The sequence below is a fragment of the Oncorhynchus tshawytscha genome, linkage group LG03 (assembly GCF_018296145.1).
Source record: "Oncorhynchus tshawytscha isolate Ot180627B linkage group LG03, Otsh_v2.0, whole genome shotgun sequence".
In the NCBI taxonomy this organism is placed as follows: domain Eukaryota; kingdom Metazoa; phylum Chordata; class Actinopteri; order Salmoniformes; family Salmonidae; genus Oncorhynchus; species Oncorhynchus tshawytscha.
In genome coordinates this window covers 48,835,724-48,859,466 of record NC_056431.1, presented here as the reverse complement: position 1 = coordinate 48,859,466, position 23,743 = coordinate 48,835,724, and the positions used below count along the sequence as shown (strand labels likewise).

Genomic DNA, 23,743 nt, shown 5'->3' with positions numbered 1-23,743 from the left:
TCTAAAATTTATATATTTCTTAATTACATTCTTTTACTTTTAGATATGTGTGTGTGTGTGTGTGTGTGTGTGTGTGTGTGTGTGTGTGTGTGTGTATTGAATTATTAGATACTACTGCACTATCGGAGCTAGGAACAAGCATTTCGCAAAACGTGTGTATGTGACCAATAGCATTTGATTTGAGAGACAACAGCCTGCGCAAAAGACAAAGCAGAGCTCTGCCTTTTCAAATCATTAGATTCTCATCATGCAGCCTTACAATATATTAAAAATCTAAACATATTGCCCAACGTTTGTAGAACTAAAGCTCCATAACCTCTAAACAAAGCATATAGGAGTAACTGTTTCTTTGTTAACCGCTCAACACAGAATAGCCGCATGTGCGCACTCCCTCCCTACTAGACTTCTTGGCTTGTAGGCTGTGTGTGGAAGCCAGGAGATGCTAAATGTGTTTATGTTAATTAACGGTCAATTATCGTGAGAGCGACAGTTATTTGCTTGACAATCACCGGCTGACGAAATTTCATGCCCGCCACAGCCTTAGGCGAGATAATTAAATAATACATTTGACGCCGTAAAATGTTATGCAAGTTGGCACACGACAAGTGACTATTGGAAAGTCCTGCTGAGTTCACTGACCCTCAGCTAAAAGCTTTCAACACAAATCTTACTAGCCCCCTCACACTAAAAGCATTTGAGTCACTTAGTGGCCAAACACTGTGCAGCCTCATATGACACAACAGAGATCAAATGGGTAAACTAACTACCAGTAGCTACATATCTCTATTTATGTTTATCGTGTGCATCTCTGGAAGCACGCCTGGGGATTGGAACTTACATTGAACAGAGTAGGACGCCAGGAGCGCGGCAGTGTTGTGCGGGCAGGGCAGTCTGTGGGCCACAAATCACAAACGCACTAGTCATGACATTGATTAATTTGGATCAATATGAAAATCAAAGCTTTTACCAATGGCAGCTCTATTAGAGTAGCGTGTCAAAGTGCTGGGCAGGTAGAATCTGTAAGGTCACTAGAGCAGTGTGCGAGCGTGCTGCTGAATCAGTGTAAATAAGGACAGCCAACTCACCTTCCTGTCAGGATGTCCTGTTTGAGCTGGAGGAAATACTGGTACCTAGTGGAATAAGTAAGGAGAGCAGTTACACCAACAACGTGATAAAGATGTCTCTATGATTATGGGCAATAGAACACATTTGGATAATCCACAATCCAATTACAGTAGAATGACTGAACAGGACCCACTCACATGGAGCTTCTCTGATGCTTATTGCTTAGGCTACATTTCTATGACTTAACTTGTCGACTGTGTTGTGAGTAACTAATACTGAATTCATCTCATCATAGTGTGAGTGCTCAACAGCATTGTTGTGTGGTGTCTGGAATCAATAGTGTACATCCAGAACAGATCCATGCCTCTCTGTATCTTAGATAAACAAAGTGGTACACTCACTTGATAAGGCTGGATGAGCAAGGAAATGCTTGAGAGCATAAATTGATTAAACACTGGAGTATCCAGACTGTAACTCTGTTTCTATTGACCATGTATGGAATACCCAGCAATAGAGGCAAGGTGCATCCATGGCATGCTACTCCCCTGTTTATGACTAGCTGTGTGAAAGGCTTCCAGCAGTGCAATTTGTCATTTTTTTGGCTAATCTATGTACCATGTTGATTCTAGTCTTTAACTGGTAGCAATCTCTAAAACCCTGCAGGACCTATTCCTAACAAGTTTAATCTATTCAGCCCCATTAGTACGATTAGCGGTTTAGGGCTTTGGTTAGTGTAATACTGGCCTATAGTTTAACAGTTACCCTGTGTAATTTGTCTCCTTATATGGGCATGACATGGCAGGTTGTCCTTATCTAGTGTACTCTTTATTAGTATCCTTACCTAGTATACTCTTCCTGAAGTTTATTTGGGTCTGTCACAAAGAACTTCACTCTGAAGCTCAGATTATAAGGCGATCCCCCTATAAAATGTACAATGAGACAGATTATTGTATTTCCACTTTAAAAACAACCACTTCCCTGTTAATCCATCAATTTCTGAGCAGTAGATTGAATGTTCACCTACTTTTTAACTGCTTCCTTATGGGTTTGTTTGGATCCAACCACCTCTGTAAAATATAGATGAGGAGAAACTCAGACAAGTTCCTCAGCAACCCTGCTCACTCAATTATTCACTAGTCAGCCCCCTCCACCTCTCACTTTACCTCATCCCACCTCTGCTTTCCATAAGGTAAATGCAGGCAGGGTCATGTTGATCTGTAGCTAGATACTAGCTAAATACAAATTGACCACACCGTAGTGACAGTACACAGCATTTATGGAGGGGTGATGAGGACTCTGCCAACACCGCGTGTTGATCTTAACACTGCATCAGTGTGGGTCATTGAGCAGCAAGCTGTGGTGTAGTAGTGTGTAGTGGCATGCAATGTGTCCCGTTAACATACAGGCTTCCAACACGATTTAGGCTAACAGATGAATTGTAGATTGGATTATATTGCCTTCAGAAAGTATTCAGACCCCTTTTGTTACATTAGTCTTATTCTAAAATGTTAAATAAATAAAAATCCTCAATCTACACAAAATACCCCATAATGACAAAGTGACCGGGTTTTTAGAAATGTTTGCAAATGTATTAAAAAATAAAAACAGAAATCCCTTATTTACACAAGTATTCAGACCCTTTGCTATGAGACTCGAAATTGAGCTCATGTGCATCCTTTTTCCATTGATCATCCTTGATGTTTATAAAACTTGGAGTCCACCTGTGGTAAATTCGATTGATTTGACATAATTTGGAAAGGCACACACATCTGTCTATATAAGGTCCCACCACTGAAAGTGCTTGTTTGAGCAAAAACCAAGCCATGAGGTCGAAGAAATTGTCAGTAGGGAAGCAAAGTACAGAGAGATCCTTGATGAAGAGCGCTATGGAGCAGGTTAAGACCTCAGACTGGGGCAAAGTTTCAACTTCCAACAGGACAACAACCCTAAGCAAACTGCCAGGACAACGCATGAGTGGCTTTGGGACAAGTCTTTGAATGTTCTTGAGTGGCCCAGCCAGAGCCCGAACTTGAACCTGATCAAATATCTCTGTAGAGACCTGAAAATAGCTGTGCAGCAACGCTCCCCATCCAACCTGACAGAGCTTGAGAGGATCTGCAAAGAAGAATGGGAGAAACTCTACAAATATAGTTTGCTGAGCTTGTAGCATCATACCCAAGAAGACTAGGCTGTAATCGCTGCCAGAGGTGCTTCAACAAAATACTGAGCAAAGGGTCTGAATAGTTATGTAAATATAATATATATTTTTTATAAATTAGCAAACATTTCTAAAAAACATTTTTTGCTTTGTCATTATGGGGTATTGTGTGTAGATTGATGAGGGAAAAAAACATTTTTTTCCATTTTAGAATAAGGCTGTAACTTAAAATGTGGAAAAAGTCAAGGGTGTCTGAATACTTTCCAAGGGCACTGTATGTAGAAGAATTGGTTCTAAACATAATTGACTCACTCCAACCCTCCCCATCTTAGCCGTATTAATTCATCTCCATCTCACCACAACACAATAGTCTACAGACTACATTTACCCATGACTGTTATACTACTAGATGTCCAAAAAGGCACAGACAATTACATGTAGGTGTGAGCAGAAAAAGCTACAATCAGTGACACTTGGAGACTGTAGGAAATGAGAGTGATTGATGAAACAACTTCAGTCAACACTAAGAGTCTGACCTTGGCACCTACCGGGCTGTCTGAGGAGTCGTCGGCCAGATGCAGGCCGAAGTAGTCCCTTTCTGTCAGCTCCAGGTGCTTAAACACTACATCCAGTAAGACATGACCCTGGTCGTGTTTCTGTAGAGGGGGAGAGAGGCGGGGAAGGAGAAACATAATTACTCATGGGAAACATCTGATTGTGTGTGTGTGTGTGTGTGTGTGTGTGTGTGTGTGCACACACTACCAGTCAAAAGTTTTAGAACACCTACTCTTTCAAGGGTTTTTCTTTACTTTTACTATTTTCTACATTGTAGAATAAGTGAAGACATCAAAACTATGAGCACACATGGAATCATGTAGTAAGCAAAAAAGTGTAAAACAAATCCAAATATATTTTATATTTGAGATTCTTCAAATAGCCACTCTCTGCCTTGAGGACAGAATTGCGCACTGTTGCCATTCTCTCAACCAGCTTCACCTGGAATGCTTTTCCAACAGTCTTGAAGGAGTTCCCAAATATGCTGAGCACTTGTTGGCTGCTTTTCCTTCACTCTGCGGTCCGACTCATCCCAAACCATCATAATTTGGTTGAGGTCAGGTGATTGTGGAGGCCAGGTCATCTAATGCAGCACTCAATCCCTCTCCTTCTTAGTAAAATAGCCCTTACACAACCTGGTGGTGTGTTGGGTCATTGTCTTGTTGAAAAACAAAATGAGTCCCACTAAGCCCAAACCTGATGGGATGGCGTATCGCTGCAGAATGCTGTGGTAGCCATGCTGGTTAAGTGTGCCTTGAATTCTAAATAAATCACGACAGTGTCACCAGCAAAGCACCCCCAACACCTCTTCCATGCTTTATGGTGGGAAATACACATGCAGAGATCAAACGTTCACCCACACCACATCTCACAAAGACACAGTGGTTGGAACCAAAAATGTCCAATTTGGAGTCCAGACCAAAGCACAAATTTCCACAGGTCTGATGTCCATTGCTCGTGTTTCTTGACCCAAGCAAGTCTTCTTCTTATTGGTGTCCTTTAGTAGTGGTTTCTTTCCAGCAATTCGAGCATGAAGTCCTGATTCACACAGTCCCCTCTGAACAATTGATGTTGAAATGCGTCTGTTACTTGAACTCTGTGAAGCATTTATTTGGGCTGAAATTTCTGAGGCTGGTAACTCTAATGAACTTATCCCCTGCAGCAGAGGTAACTCTGGGTCTTCCATTCCTTAGGCGGTCCTCATGAGAGCCAGTTTCATCATAGCGCTTGATGGTTTATGCGACTGCACTTGAAGAAACTTTCAAAGTAAATGAAATTTTCCGCATTGACTAACCTTCATGTCTTAAAGTAAATGGACTGTCGCTTATTTGAGTGGTTTTTGCCATAATATGGACTTGGTCTTCTACCAAATAGGGCTATCGTCTGTATACCACCCCTACCTTGTCATCACAACACAAGTGCTTGGTTCAAACGCATGAAGGAAAGAAATTCCACCAATTAACTTTTATCAAGGCACATCTGTTAATTGAAATGTATTCCAGGTGACTACATCATGAAGCTGGTTGAGAGAAGGCCAAGAGTGTGCAAAGCTGTCATCATGGCAAAGGGTGGATATTTAAAGATTCTCAAATATATTTAGATTTGTTTAACCTGTTGGTGTTAGGGGGCAGTATTTTCATTTTTGGAAAAAAATTTTGTTTTTGATGGGATATTTTGTCAGGAAAAGATGCTAGAATATGCATATAATTGACAGCTTTGGATAGAAAACACTAACGTTTCCAAAACTGTACAGATATTGTCTGTGAGTATAACAGAACTGATGTTGCAGGCGAAAGCCTGAGAAATCCAATCCGGAAGTGAAAGCGCTGCGTTCCAATGACTCCCTACTCAGCTGTGAATGTACCATCAACGAGCTTACGCTTTCTACGTATTCCCCAAGGTGTCTACAGCATTGTGACGTAGTTTTACGCATTTCTGTTGAAGAATAGCCGTAGGCGGCCACATTGCGTAAGTGGTCACATGGTGGCTCTTAGAGAGAGATTCTCGCGTAAAATACAGGAGGTAGCCATTACTCCAATCGTTCCAGGGGAAAAATGAATTGTCCCGACGGATATATTATCGAATAGATATGAGAAAAACACCTTGAGGATGGATTCTAAACAACGTTTGCCATGTTTCTGTCGATATTGTGGAGCTAATTTGGAATATATTATTTCGGCGTTGTGGTGACCTCAATTTCCGGGCGATTTCCAAACGTGAAGAACAAACGGAGCTATTTCGCCTACAAAAATAATCTTTTGGGAAAAAATCAACTTTGGCTGTCTACCTGGGAGTCTCGTGAGTGAAACCATCCGAAGTTCATCAAAGGTAAACAATTTAATTTGATTGCTTTTCTGATTTCCGTGACAAGGTTGCCTGCTGCTAGCAAGGCATAATGCTATGCTAGGCTATGATAAACTTACACAAATGCTTGTCTAGCGTTGGCTGTAAAGCATATTTTGAAAATCTGAGATGACAGGGTGATTAACAAAAGGCTAAGCCGTGTTCCAATATATTTCACTTGTGATTTTCATGAATAGGAATATTTTCTAGGAAGATGTGCGTTGCGTTATGCTAATTAGTGTCAGATGACAACGGTCCTGTTCACGGGATGGGGTGTCACTAGAGGTTAACAGTTTTGGTTACTACATGATTACATGTGTTATTTCATATTTGTGATGTCTTCACTACTATTCTACAATGTAGAAAATAGTACAAATAAAGAAAACTCCTTGAATGAGTAGGTTTTAGAAAACCTTGGACCGGTAGTGTATGTCAAATCAAATTTTATTTGTCACGTGCCAAATACAACAGGTGTAGGTAGACCATACCATGAAATTCTTAGTTACAAGCTCTTAACCGACAATGCAGTTCAAGTTTAAAAAAAAACATTTATCAAATAAATTAAAAGTAAAAAAATAAAGTAACAAAATAACAAAGGCTATATACAGGGGTACGGGTTAGTCGAGGTAATTAGTACATGTAGGTAGGGGTAAAGTGACTATGCATAGATTTGTGGGGGGGGGGGTCAGACTGTGTTCGCGTCTCGAAGTTAAATCCACATGCCACAAGTCTCCATGACAGCCAGGCCGGAGTGGTTGCACTGTCTGTCTACCTTGGCTCAGTCCCATTAGGGACAGTGACAACCACTTGTCTCCCTTCTGCCCTCTCCTCCCCCTGCTTCGCCTGAGACTCACATCACAGCAGTGTTGTGCCAGTGAGTGGATGGTGGTGGTGTTGACACAGAGCTGCAGTCTCAGCTGAGAGTGCAGTGTCTGTTGGGTCCATGTCACAGCCCCAGTCCCAGGCAGCAGACTGGCAGCTCTTGGCTGTTGACTGTCAATTACGCGCTCAACCCTGGCTAGAGGATACCAGAGGGCGACACCCCTCTCTCCCTCTGGCTGGCACTGACCCTGCAGTGTTAGCCACTGCAGGATTAGTAGGTCCCTGTGAGCTGGGGGTGACTTCAGCTTTCTAAATCACCAGGTCAATATAATCAAGTGATCTGAATGAGAGGGAGACAGACCACAGAGTGATGGTGACTTTTTATAGTCCCCTTAAATATTTAATTTATCCAACCTGGAACGCTTTCCTATTGGTCTATTAACAAATTTACCGCATCGGTGTATCACAACGAAAAGCCAAAATTCACACCCATGCAACCCTGCTGATTAGAAAGTCCTGCGAAGATTGTATTTTCAACCAGCAAGTAACAGGAAAGAATACTAATCACTTTTACAGTGTTCGTTTTATCAGCTGTTGTACAATATGATATAAAATACTTTTCCCTTCAACTAAGTGATGATAAATCATGGTCTAAATACTTTCAATAAAGAGTACTGGTATGTGAACCCGTCAACCCTTACTCAGCATCTCTACTCCTCTCATGTTCTAATCTAGGCGGAAAACAAGCCAAACAAGGAGCTCTTCAAATTCCCAAGAAAGATAACGCTGCCGTTGCTTCTAGAGGTGATATGAGAGTTAATACGAAGATGATTCATAATAAAGGTAGTGGGAGGTGTAGTGGGAGAAGGAGGAGAGGAGCAGCGGCGGAGGAGAGGAGCAGCGGCGGCGGTGAGGAGCGCCACCTGACAGTCTAGGATTCCCCTGGGGCCTGTGCCCTGGTACCCTCGCCAGTGGGCCAATCAGATGTCTCTGTTGAGAACAAAACACTGGTAAAGTTATGCATGGAAACCTGAGCCAGACGTCGCATGGAGGGCAAACAGTCACACACCATCTCCACGTCACCCTGGGGGATGTGACTGTGTCTCTGACATATATCTTGGGTACTGTAGCAGCATGGAATTCAACATTCACACAGCTGATTCAATGCTCGGTGTGTAGTATGGAGACCAATTAACTGTGTGGTTGTTGTGCTTTACAACCAATAGGCTAGGCACCACAGAAATGGTCTCTCACAGGCTTACAGAAAACCAAAATGTTCAGCTGTAGGCTAGTTGCGCCAAGTCAAAAAGTTGGTAAAAAAATCAAAACAAATTTATTTATATAGCCCTTCGTACATCAGCTGATATCTCAAAGTGCTGTACAGAAACCCAGCCTAAAACCCCAAACAGCAAGCAATGCAGGTGTAGAAGCACGGTGGCTAGGAAAAACTCCCTAGAAAGGCCAAAACCTAGGAAGAAACCTAGAGAGGAACCAGGCTATGTGGGGTGGCCAGTCCTCTTCTGGCTGTGCCGGGTGGAGATTATAACAGAACATGGCCAAGATGTTCAAATGTTCATAAATGACCAGCATGGTCGAATAATAATAATAAGGCAGGTCATTGTCGGTTATTCTTTTAAAAAAAGTACCCACTGCCGAGAGTAGAGGACTGTGGATTTTGGAGCCTAAATTTCACATCACGAAAATAATTTTCAGCCAGCATGGAATTGTGACATTTCCTAATCTATTCCAATGCTTTACTTCTGTGTTATTTGCTGCTCCTTGACTGTCTGAAGTGGTTGTTCTGACTGGATGTGGGCCCTTTCTTTTGTGTTACTCTAGCAAGATCTCAGGCTGCCGTCTCCTCCTCGCTGGCTTTCTAAAAGCCTCAGGACAAATGTGCAAATGCAGCCAAACAAACGCACACTCACACATTGATAGGACAGCACTCTGAAGCATGGGAAGGAGGTTAATTTACACGACTCTTATCTTCTCACTGCATGCTAGTTAACTTGCTGACGTTTGTCTCAATGTTGTTATCTTAAGACTGGGTGGACACTGAGGTAATTAGAATGAATGGGAAAGTTAGATTAACACATGTCTTGAAAGATACTTCAGTTATCTGGGAGGCAACTTGAGAGAACTTGACTAGAGGGCTAGCCCATCTGTGGAGGAGAATGGCAATAGGCCTATTCTGAGATCCCCACTGAAGACTGGGTGAGTGGGGGGGTGAATGACTCGGAAGGCAGGGCCAAACAACCAGTCTTGTGCTGATCTTCAATCGTCACACTTCTATCTGTGAGCCAGCGCCTGAGATGGTGAGGACTGGACTAGCGAGGGAGGAGAGGGGGAATGTTAGAGTCAATGCAGGCCAGGGGTCTGAATGAAAGATCTCTAAAGTAGATGTGGTGTCTATGCACAGAAGTCTGTGTGAGAAAACAAGTATGAACATAAACACACAATATAGTATTCACATTTAAACATACTGTGTACATGGTTGCAATCATAAGACATAAAGCTAGACGGATCTCTAGTAAAGTCTTTAAAAAGAGGCTTGGGGCACTGCTAGAGCCTAAGCCTGGAGGAATGAGGGAAATGTGGAAAGACATGAGGCAGCTTGTCCAGGAGCAGCAGAAAACAGATACAGAAAGAAAATAGAAAATGTAGAAAATAAAATCAGCTTGATTGTCGCTCTCTGATCTATTGTCGGGGGCCAAGTTAACCTCACCTTTCATGTAAAAAAGTAATGACCATGCTTTTAAGGGGAAATCATAATTAGTTTGGGATTTTGTCAAAGAGGCCCTTTAACTACTTACCAAGTCAGATGAACTTTTGGACAATGTTCTCTCTAAACTGCCTTGCAGAGAAGCACTAGATTGAACTTCACTCAATTTTCTAGTTTTCCCCTTTAGTTAACACTAGCAACATTTCACTCTGCTGTGGGAATTGTGATCGAATCAACGCATTAGCCACTTTCAATGTAGCATACCTTAACAAAAACTATGCAAGACATAATATACAAAACTAACTTTGCCAGAGATTTTGTTGTAGGCAGAGCGCATCGGAGTAGGACAGGCACGACTCAGGCCCACACTCTCCATAGACCGGTGCCCCATAACCAAACAGAGCTGAAGTAGGCCTATATGGGAATAGCCACTGCCAAATGGATCTATGCCATTCATCTTGAACTAGACTGTGTTAAGGCTACAGTATGAGCAGTTGCGAATAGATGTTTTGAGATCAAAGCGAAAGCTACATGTAGCCACATGTGCATATTTGTTCATAAAATTTGCTAGTTAGTGCGTTATTAACCATGTTATAGCTCATTTCTAGTCAAATGGTTGAGTGGTTGCTTCCAAAAAGAGCACAAAATGTATGCATTTCTAGCCAACTTTGAAAAGCAAGTCAAGTTTGTTTTAAAAGGGACAGTGTTGTATTTTGATACGTCTTGAATAAGCTAAGTAGCTAATAGGCAGAGCGTAGCATAATTTGTCTGATTCTCTAATAATGGTATGGGAATAATAATGAATCGTATTTTGCATCAAACATTTTCAGTCACCATGACTGAGGAACAAGTGGATAAACAGGTTAATTTCAAAAGTCTCATGGTATGTATGCCTACATTGAACACCACTGTCGGCTGAATGATGGAAATAGCTGTTCTATGTTAAAATGTTATAGGATGGATGTACTCAAAGTTTTTGATGGTTGACCACTCTGGTAGGCCTACATTATGATCAAAAAGCCACAGTGCCTACTTGGCCACTTAAAACTAACGTAAAGCAGGTACAGCCTTACATGCTGACAAAACCAGGCATGTGAATGTGTCCACATACTGATTTTGTCCATCCACACCAGAGACAATTAGGACACGTTGGTTGAAATATCACAAAACCAACTCTGAACCAACCATATTAAAATGTGGGGACAGGTAAAAATACACAAAAACATTCATGGACATTTAGCTAGCTTGCTGTTTGTTGCTAGCTAATTTGTCCTGGGATATAAACATGGGAGTTATTTTAACTGAAATGCACAACACCTTTATTCTAGATCTTTGTAGACTTTTGACCCATTTTGAGTTACACAAAATTGTGTTTTGCTCTACTTTTTAAAATTGATTTATTTATTTAATCTTTATTTAACCAGGTAGGCAAGTTGAGAACAAGTTCTCATTTACAATTGCGACCTGGCCAAGATAAAGCACATACAACGACACAGAGTTACACATGGAGTAAAACAAACATGCAGTCAATAATACAGTAGAAAAATAAGTCTATATACGATGTGAGCGAATGAGGTGAGATGAGGTAAAGGCAAAAGAGGCCATGGTGGCAAAGTAAATACAATATAGCAAGTAAAACACTGGAATGGTAGATTTGCAGTGGAAGAATGTGCAAAGTAGAGAGAAATAATGGGGTGCAAAGGAGCAAAATAAATAAATAAATACAGTGGGGGGAGGGGTAGTTTGGGCTAAATCATAGATGGGCTATGTACAGGTGCAGTAATCTGTGAGCTGTGAGCCGTTCTGACAGCTGGTGCTTAAAGCTAGTGAGTGGGATAAGTGTTTCCAGTTTCAAAGATTGTTGCAGTTCGTTCCAGTCATTGGCAGCAGAGAACTGGAAGGCGAGGCGGCCAAAGTAAGAATTGGTTTTGGGGGTGACCAGAGAGATATACCTGCTGGAGCGCGTGCTACAGGTGGGTGATGCTATGGTGACCAGCGAGCTGAGATAAGGGGGGACTTTACCTAGCAGGGTCTTGTAGATGATATGGAGCCAGTGGGTTTGGCGACGAGTATGAAGCGAGGCCCAGCCAACGAGAGCGTACAGGTCGCAGTGGTGGGTAGTATATGGGGCTTTGGTGACAAAACGGATGGCTTGTGATAGACTGCATCCAATTGATTGAGTAGGGTATTGGAGGCTATTTTGTAAATGATGTCGCCGAAGTCGAGGATCGGTAGGATGGTCAGTTTTACAAGGGCATGTTTGGCAGCATGAGTGAATTGTAGCATTGTATTTCATTAACCTTTCACTATTGGATGTTCTTATAGGCACTTTAGTATTGCCAGTGTAACAGTATAGCTTCCGTCCCTCTCCTCGCTCCTCACTGGGCTTGAACCAGCAACACAACGACAACAGCCACCATCGAAGCAGCGTTACCCATGCAGAGCAAGGGGAACAACTACAAGCAGGCTCAGAGCGAGTGATGTTTGAAACGCTATTAGCGCGCTAACTAGCTAGCCATTTCACTTCAGTTACACAAGCATCATCTCGGGAGTTGATAGGCTTGAAGTCATAAACAGCGCAATGCTTGACGCACAACAAAGAGCTGCTGGCAAAACGCACTAAAGTGCTGTTTGAATGAATGTTTACGCGCCTGCTTCTGCCTACCACCGCTCAGTCAGATACTTAGATACTTGTATGCTCAGTCAGATTATATGCAACGCAGGATACGCTAGATAATATCTAGTAATATTGTGAACCATGTGTAGTTAACTAGTGATTATGATCGATTGTTTTTGATAAGATAAGTTTAATGCTAGCTAGCAACTTACGCAAATGCAGTAAGCCAAGGTAACAGGCAGTCTCCTTGTGGAGTGCAACGAGAGAGAGGCAGGTTGTTACTGCGCTGGACTAGTTAACTGTAAGGTTGCAAGATTGGGTCCCCCGAGCTGACAAGGTGAAAATCTGTCGTTCTGCGCCTGAACGAGGCAGTTAACCCACCGTTCCTAGGCCGTCATTTAAAATAAGAATGTGTTCTTAACTGACTTGCCTAATTAAATAAAAAAGTATAAAAAATATTTAGAAAATAAAAAATAATATTTAAAAAATAAATCGCCACCCAAAAATACCGATTTCCGAATGTTATGAAAACTTGAAATCGGCCCTAATTAAATCGGCCATTCCGATTAATCGGTCAACCTCTAATTTAAATCCCTTCATCTCAACATCACTGTCAGTTCAGTGCACACAGCGTAAGTCTATTTGTAAAAACAATTATTTGGGAATGTATTTCATAGAACAGACAATTCTGTATCAGTCTCATCTCCAAAGCAGCATTTTTAAACGAACTCTCCAGAATTCATAGGACGGAAATCCGTCGCAGTGACAGAACTTTAAACCTGGACACAGGCCGGCAGGGAGAGAAGGGGGCAGGCAGGGAGAGGAGTCTCTGAGTGGTCCCCTGGGTGGGGAGTTCTAAAGTGGGAGGCCAGGGGCTGAGGATATGGCATGGGGCTACACACACAGTCGAGCGTCACACTCACACCCGATACACAACACCATGCTCGCACACCCTTTTAAGCTTGTCCAGAAAGCACCTCACAATGTATGCATGCATGAGCGTATAGTTAAGCACATGCCCTACCTTTCCCCACTTTACACCCACCCAGACAACCAGGAATGAGAATATTTACATTGACCTGTCTGACACCAACAATCACTCAGGCCCTTCCTCACTATCCCCTTCATCCCCCTCTCTCCTCCTCCCTTCTCTTGCTCTCAACTCTCCATCTTGGATTATGAATTTCCACTCACATTCAAAAGATCTATGTAAGTCATAACAAGGCTTGGTTAAATCTGATCAATTCAACTCGTTACGCCAGGGACGGCTGGGTTTCCAGGAACCGTATAGTACAAATCGCTGTGAAACTGAGGGAGGAAATCAGGAAAGTTGAGTTTGATTCATTAAGCTGCTCGGCCAAGACCAGTCATGAGCTCCTGTTAAAGCTGGGCTACCGGGGAAACAGCTGGAGATTATAAAAATAAAATAAAAACACAACTCAGAAGTTCCATAATAACTATTATATAACATGTGGGGACAGTTTGTGACTTTGTGCAACCGCTTTTATATTCCCCCTGACATTAAATATGATTCTGTGGCCATCTTTCTGAACAATGACAACATCGAGAGAAATGTCCCGCGGTGAACATTTTCTCTGTGGCTGGCTGCCGCGCTCAAATAACCTAGCAGCAGCAGCAGCAACTGCTCTCTATCAGGAGGGAAAACAATAGTGTTGCAATCAAGACAGTGAACACTATGATTTACTGTCCCTGATTGGCACCCAGTGTGTGTAGTGTGTATGTGTAGCTAGAAAGATGCTGCCTGTGAGCGAGTATGTACTTGAAATGGGCAGCACTTGGGGAGGCTCCTCTGAGTAGGAATGTCAGGCATTTCATGGTGAGAGGAGCTAGGGCTGCAGCCCTGGCCTAAACCCCCATCCTTCTCCACCCTGCAGAGGGTGTCAGGAACAGCTGGGGGTCATTTTCATCTTAGATTAAGAACATGTTGTGGTCTAACAGTCCTGGACATTTTATAGGGGAGAGTTGCACAATCTTGGCGCCAAAATAGCCCTGAAAGATCTACCACCGCAAGAGGACAGTGTTCGATAGTTGGAGAGCCAGTTTGTGTGTAGAGTAGGGCTGCAATACTGTACTACTCTGGGACATGGCCATTTAGTGCTTTCAACATGGTTAACACATTACAGTGGATCAGGAACATACTGTACACAAACATGAATATACTAGAGTTTGTTGTGATACTTACGTTAACTTTGAAGGATTGGACGGTGTTGTCCAAGAGAAGTATGTTGCAGACCACCTCCGTGTGCTGGCTGTCGCGTGCCAGCTCCGACGCCCGGACATTGTAAGATCTGCCAGCAGGCAACCGGAAGCGTGCGGTCATTACGGTCCAACCAGGGTCTGCAACAGAGACAGAGAGACTAAGGAAGCGGACATTGACAACCTGGCCAATGCACAGATTACTGTAGAGTTGACAGGTACACTTTTCTTGTCAAGTCGGTCTGGCAACACTCATACAGAATGACAGTTCTGAAATGCATTCTTTTGGGAATGAGTTAGAGGGCCGCAAAGTCTATCATACAGTACTACTGACATCAGCACTACGCTAACAAGCCTTCACACGCAGAGGGGGCAACAAGTGCTCCATCTGACAAGAATTCAAATGAATAGGGAGTATAGCAGCCTACATGCTGAGTATAACTCCATGTGAACTCTGACAGAATTGCACCTCTAGGGATCGGCTACACTGCAGCAACGGAGGTCAAGGCACCTTCATTTAAACCTGATGGATCCATATGGAAGGCTTTTCCTTGCCTTTGAGTGGTTGTCACAAAATATCAGGAGGCATCACCGATGATGAATTTGAATGGGAGGAGATTGCCTGTGTGTGCAGAAGTGCTGAGTTGAACAGACATAGCAGGGGACCCCAGGGACCAAATCAAGTGTGCCGTGGAGAGTCACGAGAGCACTTGTTCCACGAACATACGTTGCCTGCTGCCCTAATGTACTTAGTATTTCTGGGAATGTAAAATCTCCTATAAGGGGGTACCAGCTCTCCCGGATAAATACCACATTGTCCATCTCTTTCTACAACTCCCAGATATGTCTTTAACCTGTCATATAGAGGTTCTGGGTATTGTCTGATGGGTAGTTGATGAATAACTAAGTCGCTATGGATAAGAGAGCCTGCTAAAATGACAAATGCAAAATGAATGTCTTCAGGCGTATGCTAATGCAGTGATGGCAAAAGTGCTCTTAGGACAGGAGATACAGTACTTGGAAAATATTATCTTAGTGTTTAAGAAAGGCCCTGGGGGGGCGATTACTTACAGCTCACTAGTCACGCATACGGTATGGGAAGAGGAATCTGATAAGATGCACATGTACAATAATATATATTTTTTAAGAATACCTTCCAAACATCACATCTTCAATATCTCCCAGAGTCAAGTTGAATCATGTTCACTGTAGTTGACATCAAACGAGCAGTGTCAGCAATGTGAAAACATGTCATCTCTGTAACCGGCAGACTCCCAGGCATGCAGCGGCTGTGTTTGCCCTCACAACCCTGGTGTCATACATGTGGGGCTCTACATCGAGTGGATGGAGCGGGTACGCCGGGCAGCGATGAGGTGAAGTCATGAGGAAGCACCTTCACCGCAGCTCAGTGACACACAGCTGCGAGCTGTTCCCTTCAGCCTCTCAGCTAGGCTGTGGAGACTAAGACAACCATGAGCCAAAAGGCTTTTTGTTGTTTTTTTATCATTCAACGGACGCAAAGGTTACCAGCTGTAATAAGAGATTAAAACTACTCACGATGACAATATAAAAACTGTATACCAAATACATCACACACTTCTCACAAACGATTTCAGTTCTAAATCAAAAGCAGTGTGTGTGTATATAATAAGTGTAATTAGTCTCCATATCCCATCCCAATGAGAGGAGAACAAAGCCAGTGAGTTAGCGATCCAGCAGGTCGGCTGGCCGCTCAGCCGGGATCACTCCGCAAGAATGCTTCCATTATTGCTTCCTCCAGTCAGCAGAGCTTCCAAACACTGGGCCTAGGCTGACGTGTGTGTGTGTGTGTGTGTGTGTGTGTGTGTGTGTGTGTGTGTCAAGCCTAATGACCCCAGCGGGCTCCTCCGATGCTCTCGGCTTATAACAAACAGACGTCCCAGCAGCTCCCGTCTCTGTCCCCCATCTTCCCAATCCTCCACCGGCCAAACCCCTCTCCACAGTTACACCCATTGGAAATGTACAGTATGTGTCCTCACAACAAATACTCAGGTTGCGTCCCAAATGGCAACCCTTTCCCTTTATAGTGGACTACTTTTGAACAGAGGCCTGTGGGCTTTGGTCAAAAGTAGTGCACTATATAGGAAATTGGTTACCATTTGGGATGCATCCCAAAGCTTAGGTCAGCCACAATGCAGACCAGAGGATAGTAGAAAAGCGAAGAGGAATCTGAAGATATCCTTTCCTCCCTGCTACAGTAACGTGTAGTAGTATACTGTACACTGTTCGCCAAAATTGGGCCACAGAGAAACAGGTGGTCAATTACAGATGTAGAGACTTGCGTTTCATCTTCATGTGGGGTGATATCAAAAGACAGTTGGAGAGTGGTGTTAGAAGAGAATTCCTGCCAAGATCGCCAGCTATGTGACAACTCAAGGATGACAATACAATTAAGAATAGAGGCTTGTTTGAGAAAACAGCATGGGACTACCCTCCCTTGGTTGAGTACAAGAAAAAACAACACTACAGGTTTGCTGTACTAGTATCTAGGACAGCACAGAGAATGGGCTCACAGACAACAGAGTGGGAAGAATGCTTGTTTCATAGAAAGGGTGTTCAGGGGTTGTAGGTAGCATTTGACCATTGACTTTCTGGATAGCCAGACACTACCTATTATGTTGGATGCCTGGGGTAAAACCATACAATGTTAGTAGGGAAATGCCACTGTTTGTAGCTATGAGGACAATACCCATACCCTCACTCTACCACAAGCTTCCCTGGACTCCTGGTGACACTTCCACTGGCCGCATAGTGAATAAATTATCCTTGACTGATGAATATCACTTAAGGTCTGTTCCCATGTCCAATCCATAGGTTAGGCCTATTCTATAGGCTGGTGTAAAACAACCACATTCAACACAACAGCAACACCAAACTGGAGAGCACTGTTACGCCTCATTTCATTTCAGCAAAAAGGACAACACTACAAATCCTAGTCCCAGGATAGCCATATTTATGATGAAGGTAAGCAGTTTGTTTTCTGGTCATTGTTTTTGGAGGACATTCAACACTGTTGCACTATTGACCTTAAACATATTGAGCTGGTGTCATCATTTTACCAAACACCTTGCAATGGAAACAAATATCCCAGCTGGCATTTGTAACAGGACACCAGCAACTGAAAAAAAACACTTGTAAATGTTTTATTTATACAATCAGAATAAGATCAGTGAAGGCATTGTGACAGCACATAAGCTACAATGAATCCATTTCTGACTTAGTGAGCAGGTACTTCGTGTTCCGGACAGCTATCATCTCAGACCTTCATAAAAATATACATTTTTACAATCACACGAATAGCACAGAGTTGTGTCGTGCTCTCCCAGTCTCCACTCCTCCCATTGTGGGTAAATGTTTGGTTTGTTTATGTTACTCTTTTAGAATAAATTCAGCCCATCACTCCCAAGCAAGGCCATTATGCAAATCATCAACTCCTCAAAGTAGGGCTGTGACAAATGTAAAATGTTCCTTAAATGTTTAACAGATGTGTTTTGTTGCATTTAAATGATAAAAAAATACAATTGCATGTGAATTCACAGTGCAGATATTTTCCTGCGTATAACCCCTAGGTGGCAATGCAATTCCATCTACCGCAGCTGGTTACCAAACGGCGCTCACCTTAATGCTGTCCCCCACCCACTCAGCAACTATGGTAATTAATGCTGTTTTTAGATTCTCTGCTGAGTACTGCGGGCAGCTTGCATGGTGCCGCAGAATTCTATGGCACGTTATTTGAGTGTGAACCACTGGTACCATTAATGCTAGTTAGTGCTAGTTTGACCACCAGAGGGCATCTTTGAGAAGCATTTGATAGCCTTCAATAGTGGCTGTACTAGAGAATGCGGGCATGCAGAAGCCCGGGGTTCAATTCCCCGACGGGGAGGAAGGAGTAGGCTGTCCTTGTAAATAAGAATTTGTTCTTAACTGACTTGCTTAGTTAAATAAAGATCACACTAAGGGTATCTAGAGGCGAAAGAAACGCACACCAATTTTGGCTAGAGGAGTGGAACACTTGAAAAATTAAAGGAGAGCCGCCCGCTCTAGGAGCTCAGAGGCAATAATTTAATAACCAACGTTGACCGACTAGCTGTCTTAATCAGGGTATATGAGCATAACATTTCTACACCCTAATTTTCTAATTCTAGTCTAATACACAAATGGAAATTAAGTGAAAATAAAAACCTCATTGATTTGTCAAGGCCAGTCCCCATGCTTGTCTCAGAGAAGCACGAAACAATGCTAAAATAGTTATAGGATTTGAAGCAAATGCCTACTGCTGCTCACTTCAATATGCTCTTTAAATAAGACCTACACCACTATTAACAGCACATTACTCAACACTAGAGAGACTCATGTCGCCTATGGTAGGCCTACAGTATATTGAAAAATATGAAGTGACTCTCCGCCAATAATTACATTGAGGATATTTCTGTAATTCAGTGATATTTATTCCCATTGTAATTCGTTATGGGTCCATAGCTAAATAAACAGACTATTTTTATCATTATTTTATTAATGAAAGCATAAAGAACCCATTATTAGTTACATTTTTTAGTTTGACTAAGAACAGAACAGAGGGAACGTTTCCCTAGTCAGCGCCATTATTAGTGCAACGCCCATTAAAGTGTTGCCAGTGTGTCGTGGTGGGGTTCAACTCCCTTCCTCCCTTCCATGGGCCAAGTCTGTCTTCTGTGCCGGCTCTGCGGCCCATCCCGTGCCCCCTGTCCTCCTGCCTTGAACCTCAAGGTCTAGTCTGGTCTGGAGCAATGAGGTGGTGACACAGGGTACCGTACAAAACCACAAATTACCTTTAAGTCCCGCGGCGTAAGCTCGCAACTTTTAAAAGGAGGAACCACTATGCAGGGGTTGCGTTAACGCAGAATTCTGTGTTTTTCATTTGGGGGAGAGAAAAATATAAAACTCATAAGAAAATGCTTCTTATTGTCATTTCTGCTTGACATCAGACTCACGTTTGGCTTCAGTTGCACTCCTCCACTCAGGATGAGAATTCACAGAAGGGCATTCTATCAGCAGACAGTGCTCGGACTGATCTGTAGCATTTCTCCGGTACTTCTCTTCTCAGTGTAGCTTACTTTTCTCCATTAGGTAACTTCAAGCAAAACATCATAGAATGTAGCAAGCTACTTATCCTAAACAGAAATAAAGATCTTGCTTCTTCATTTGAAGATCATTTACTTGTCGCTGCTAGCCAAATACCGTTGCACTTCATTTTTACCAAATTACATTAAGTTATTTTCTGCAGACTATGTTGCACTAATAAGGTTGGCTATTTTCTGTGAAGGACAACTATAGTTGCACACCCCTGATTACTCTACTGAAGCAAAGAAAACACTTGACTTTAAATATAAAACGCAAGTTTAAAAAGCAGATTATCATGGTCCACTTAAACATTTCAGTACTCTAACGCGACCCGTATATAACAGCTTGTTCATAGACGTCCAAAAATCTTAACACCACGTATCGGGTTTTTGAGAGCTCATGCGTTGTACTTGCAGAGTACAACTTCTCCATCCAGGCAGTCACTGTTGTTCGACATGGGACACGGAATCTTGTAGTCTGGTTCTAGATATGCCATCAGCGCGCATTGAAGCCGACATCCTCCACCATTGACAATGGCTGCAAATCAACCGCAATCATTTCTAAAATCAGGTGGCATTTCATCACTACGTCCCTTAACGCACTTTCGCGTGAAAAGCCTGTCTAGCGTCTGTTGCGGACCTGCGCCCGCTGCCAGCAACAGTTTGGGTCTCACGGTGCCTCCCTTTCAGATGGTTAAGCATCACCTGTACTGCCACTGTAGCTTAATTTCACCAAGCAAAGTTTTCATTTCATCACATTCTCATTTAAAGTATTGCCATACAGGACTTTCACTGCTGTCGTATGTCTCACCCTGCCATTTTTCCAACAGTTAATGACGATGTGTGGAGCGCTGTGGCAAATCATTTGAAAGATGCATATCTCCTCCTACGAAAGTTAAAGCATTGTTGCGTTAGGTATTTGTACAATTTGTATTGTTCCATTTATGATGGGGACCTGTTAGTGGTAGTTTTGCGATAAAAACTAAAACTGTTTTTCCACAGTGCAGTTAACATGGATTTTCTTCAAAAACGTTGAAGATACCAATTTCGTTGAAACACTTAAAACATTCACACCCCTACCTCAGATAAACACTTAGAAAATAAATTGTATCTCAACTGTATTTCAGGTCGCTCTCTAAGGAGTGGTGTCTGAGGTTTGTTCCCTGATGGAGGTCTACTGCTTGTATTGGAAAAACTTGATTTCTTACGTTTCTGTAGTAATACATGTTTCTAGAGTTCACTGGAACCTGTGTGAGAGTCAGTGGCTAGCTTACAGCTGAGTGGCCAGTAGCCCACAGGAGGTGGAGGCTAGGGGATAGTGTAGAGGGGAGAGAACAGGGGAGGGGAAGGTGCAGTTTACAACTTAGGGTTTTACGCAAGAGAACTCCATTCCTTTCCAAGAACATCAGCTTTAACGTATTCTGAGCACAAACATTGCTCAAAGGTCAGTTAGCTGAGCCCAGCGGCGGCCATGGCGTTGTCGCACTGCCCGGCCAGCCTCAACACCCATGACCTTTACAGGCCTGCTTCCTGGGGTTGAGCTGTCAAATTAATGCACACAGGATTGTACACTTTCCTCCTCTGGCCAAAACAACTTTGACCCCCACCCGTTTAATTTCCAGACGCTTACAGGGCTCCGGCTGTGAAGGTTTTTAAGACTGGTGTGTTTCCCGGTAGGGGCAAAATTTGCTTTGCCATCAGCTCAGTCCAGAGTTAATTGAAAGCACACTGCGCTTCTGTTAAGCTACTGTATGAACTGTGCAGCTGTCAAAGCATGAGCATGCTGGGCATTTCAAAAGGTTTACATTAACTTGTAAATTGATTAAAATAAGGTTGAGGATGAATATGTGAAGCCTTTACCCCTTTACATTGATATGTGTTACAGTTGGAGCCATCAATATCCCATGATCATAAAAGTGTGTTGAAATGATGTTAACATCAGGAAGTCTATGAATCTCAGCTGAGACTGAGTGACACCAGACTTATTTCCTCAACTTAAAGCATTAGGAAGGTCAGTGTCCTCATGAGGTCTTATGACATGACTGACTGTTGTGACCTCTGCCTGGGATCATGGCTCTACTTCACACACACCACAGGCTTGAGAAACACACACGGCTTGTCTATTTTTAACCAGCTCACTAGCAAAACAAGACTAAGAATGCATTCGCTAGTAATAGTTGGTAAACATGTACACTCATAAAACATTCATTATTCTACACCGACTTAACTATCAAATGGGACAGCAAGATGCTAGTTCTGGGCCGAGTTCATCATTTTAACAGCATACTGCAGTAACTATTCAACGGTCATTGTAATCGTGCACTGCAACTAAATCTGCTTAAATATTGTGGTACAGAACGGCCAAGGCTACAGTCTATTACAGGTTCTTGGTCAATTAAAAATACATTATGATTAATTTATTAAAACCACTAAATTTCCAAGTCTGGCATGATTAACAGATCAGTCATCCAGTGATGTGAGTCAAAGTGGAAACTGGTTACACATCATTCAGGAGGAGCAGTTCAAAACAGGAGACACTTAGTCTCCCATCACACTAGACTCAGGACTTCCAGAAAGAGAAACATACATTTGATTAAAGCAGCACATTCCCCTGATTTCTTTGGCGCTTACATTAGCAGGTTTAAATGTTAGGGGGTCGTGTTCTGATCACGCTGCGAATTTCCACCCACATCCACCTCGACCTTGCACATTCCTGCCTGGCAGCTGTCGCAGTGGGGAGGCCAGGTGCGCCATGGAGTAGACCCCCTGCTGCTCCTGCAACGCGTTGACGGTTAACACTGCAGCCAACTAAAGCCAAGGCAGCATGCCTCACGCCTGGCCTGATAGGCAGCTAACAGCCGGGCAGCTCACAGTCCGCTAGCTCCAGAGGAGAGGTGTGGCAGCAGGCAGGGGGAACAAGCCAGGGAGTTCCAGGGAAATCGATAGGCTGTAAGTGAATCAGCCTCTTCATTAGAGGAGCTGTAAAAGGCCCCAGGAGGTGCTCAGGCTGCTGGAGGTAGCTACTAGTTAAGTCTGGCCGATGCATTGCTTTGATTTGGACAAAAACATCCTCTGTGGGCTCCATGACTGCCAGGTTCTAAAATTGAGAGAATCCTGGGAGGTGTGGGTAGAGTGAATTACTGACACACAACTGACCCTCTGTTCTTCAGGCTGTGTTTCTAAGAACACAGTCAAAGCATGTGTCAGTAAGTCCTAACTCACAACCAGACATTGAATTGTCTTGGAAAATGGTATAGACTTCAGTCAGCCAGGGGTCGCATTAATGCAGGATTCTGCATTTTTCATGCAGAAAAGATAAAACCGCAGACAAATATCTTGCTGCGTTTTGTAAACACATCTAAAATGCTTCTTACTGTACAATTTGCTTGGTGTCAGTCAGGGTTCACTCCAAATCATGAATGTAAAAGGACTAATTTCGTGCTTCAGTTGCACTTCTCCAATCAGATGCAATAGCCCATCGTTGCTGGTCATTAGATCACCAGACAGCGCTCTGACTGGTGTAGGCTACTTTTTTCCAGTACTTTCCTCCAGTGTAGTTTTTCCTCTGGTAGCAAGTTAAAATGCAAGATTAACTTCAAGCAAAACTTAGGAAATGTAGCTGGCTACAAACTTTCAATATAAAACACAGGTGAAATGGTTTACAACAGATTTTCTGTCCGTCTGCATTTTGAAAATGTAGATTTCTGAAAACTAATGCAACCACTGAGTGTTAGAATACTATTGGGCTATTGGCATGTGGACAGGAGCTGACCAGCAACTGCTGTCAGTCAATTGGGTGCATGTCGGTCAGTTGTGACATGCTTATTTCCTAGAATCACAGTAGGTGGTGGATCAGAGGTGGAGATGATCCTCGAGAAGGGAAATACCAATATTATTAAAAGGAAACTGCCCACAATTTTGATTCTGCCTAATCCTTCTATCACATTCAGATTTGTGCCATTAGCTTTTAATTGAAGATTATTGTTAATCTGCCCAGTCCTTTTGCTAATTATGCTCTGACCCATGAAGAGAGAAGAGGGGAAATTAAAAAGGGGTGCATAAGTGGCAGGACAGTCAGGTTAATGGTTTCAGTGTGGAGTCCTCTC

General features: G+C 42.9%; 1 protein-coding gene across 4 annotated transcripts in view; it reads right to left on the bottom strand.

Annotated features, from left to right (window-relative positions):
* The window catches only part of LOC112246720 (tyrosine-protein phosphatase non-receptor type 4-like), a 103,069-nt gene that overhangs the window by 49,697 nt on the left and 29,629 nt on the right, over positions 1–23,743 (bottom strand). For 2 of the 4 annotated variants that reach the window (XR_006082968.1, XR_006082965.1), the window contains exons 2-7: positions 14,486–14,640; positions 3,760–3,879; positions 2,090–2,132; positions 1,907–1,985; positions 1,086–1,130; positions 839–891 (exon numbers count right to left, since the gene is read on the bottom strand). Coding sequence is in view for 1 of the 4 variants with exons in the window: in XM_042318660.1 (XP_042174594.1) it covers positions 839–891; positions 1,086–1,130; positions 1,907–1,985; positions 2,090–2,132; positions 3,772–3,879; positions 14,486–14,623 (466 nt within the window). In the remaining 3 variants the exon portion in view is untranslated. The remainder of the gene's footprint in view (positions 1–838; positions 892–1,085; positions 1,131–1,906; positions 1,986–2,089; positions 2,133–3,759; positions 3,880–14,485; positions 14,641–23,743) is intronic. The other 2 variants (XR_006082967.1, XM_042318660.1) reach the window with 1 other exon arrangement.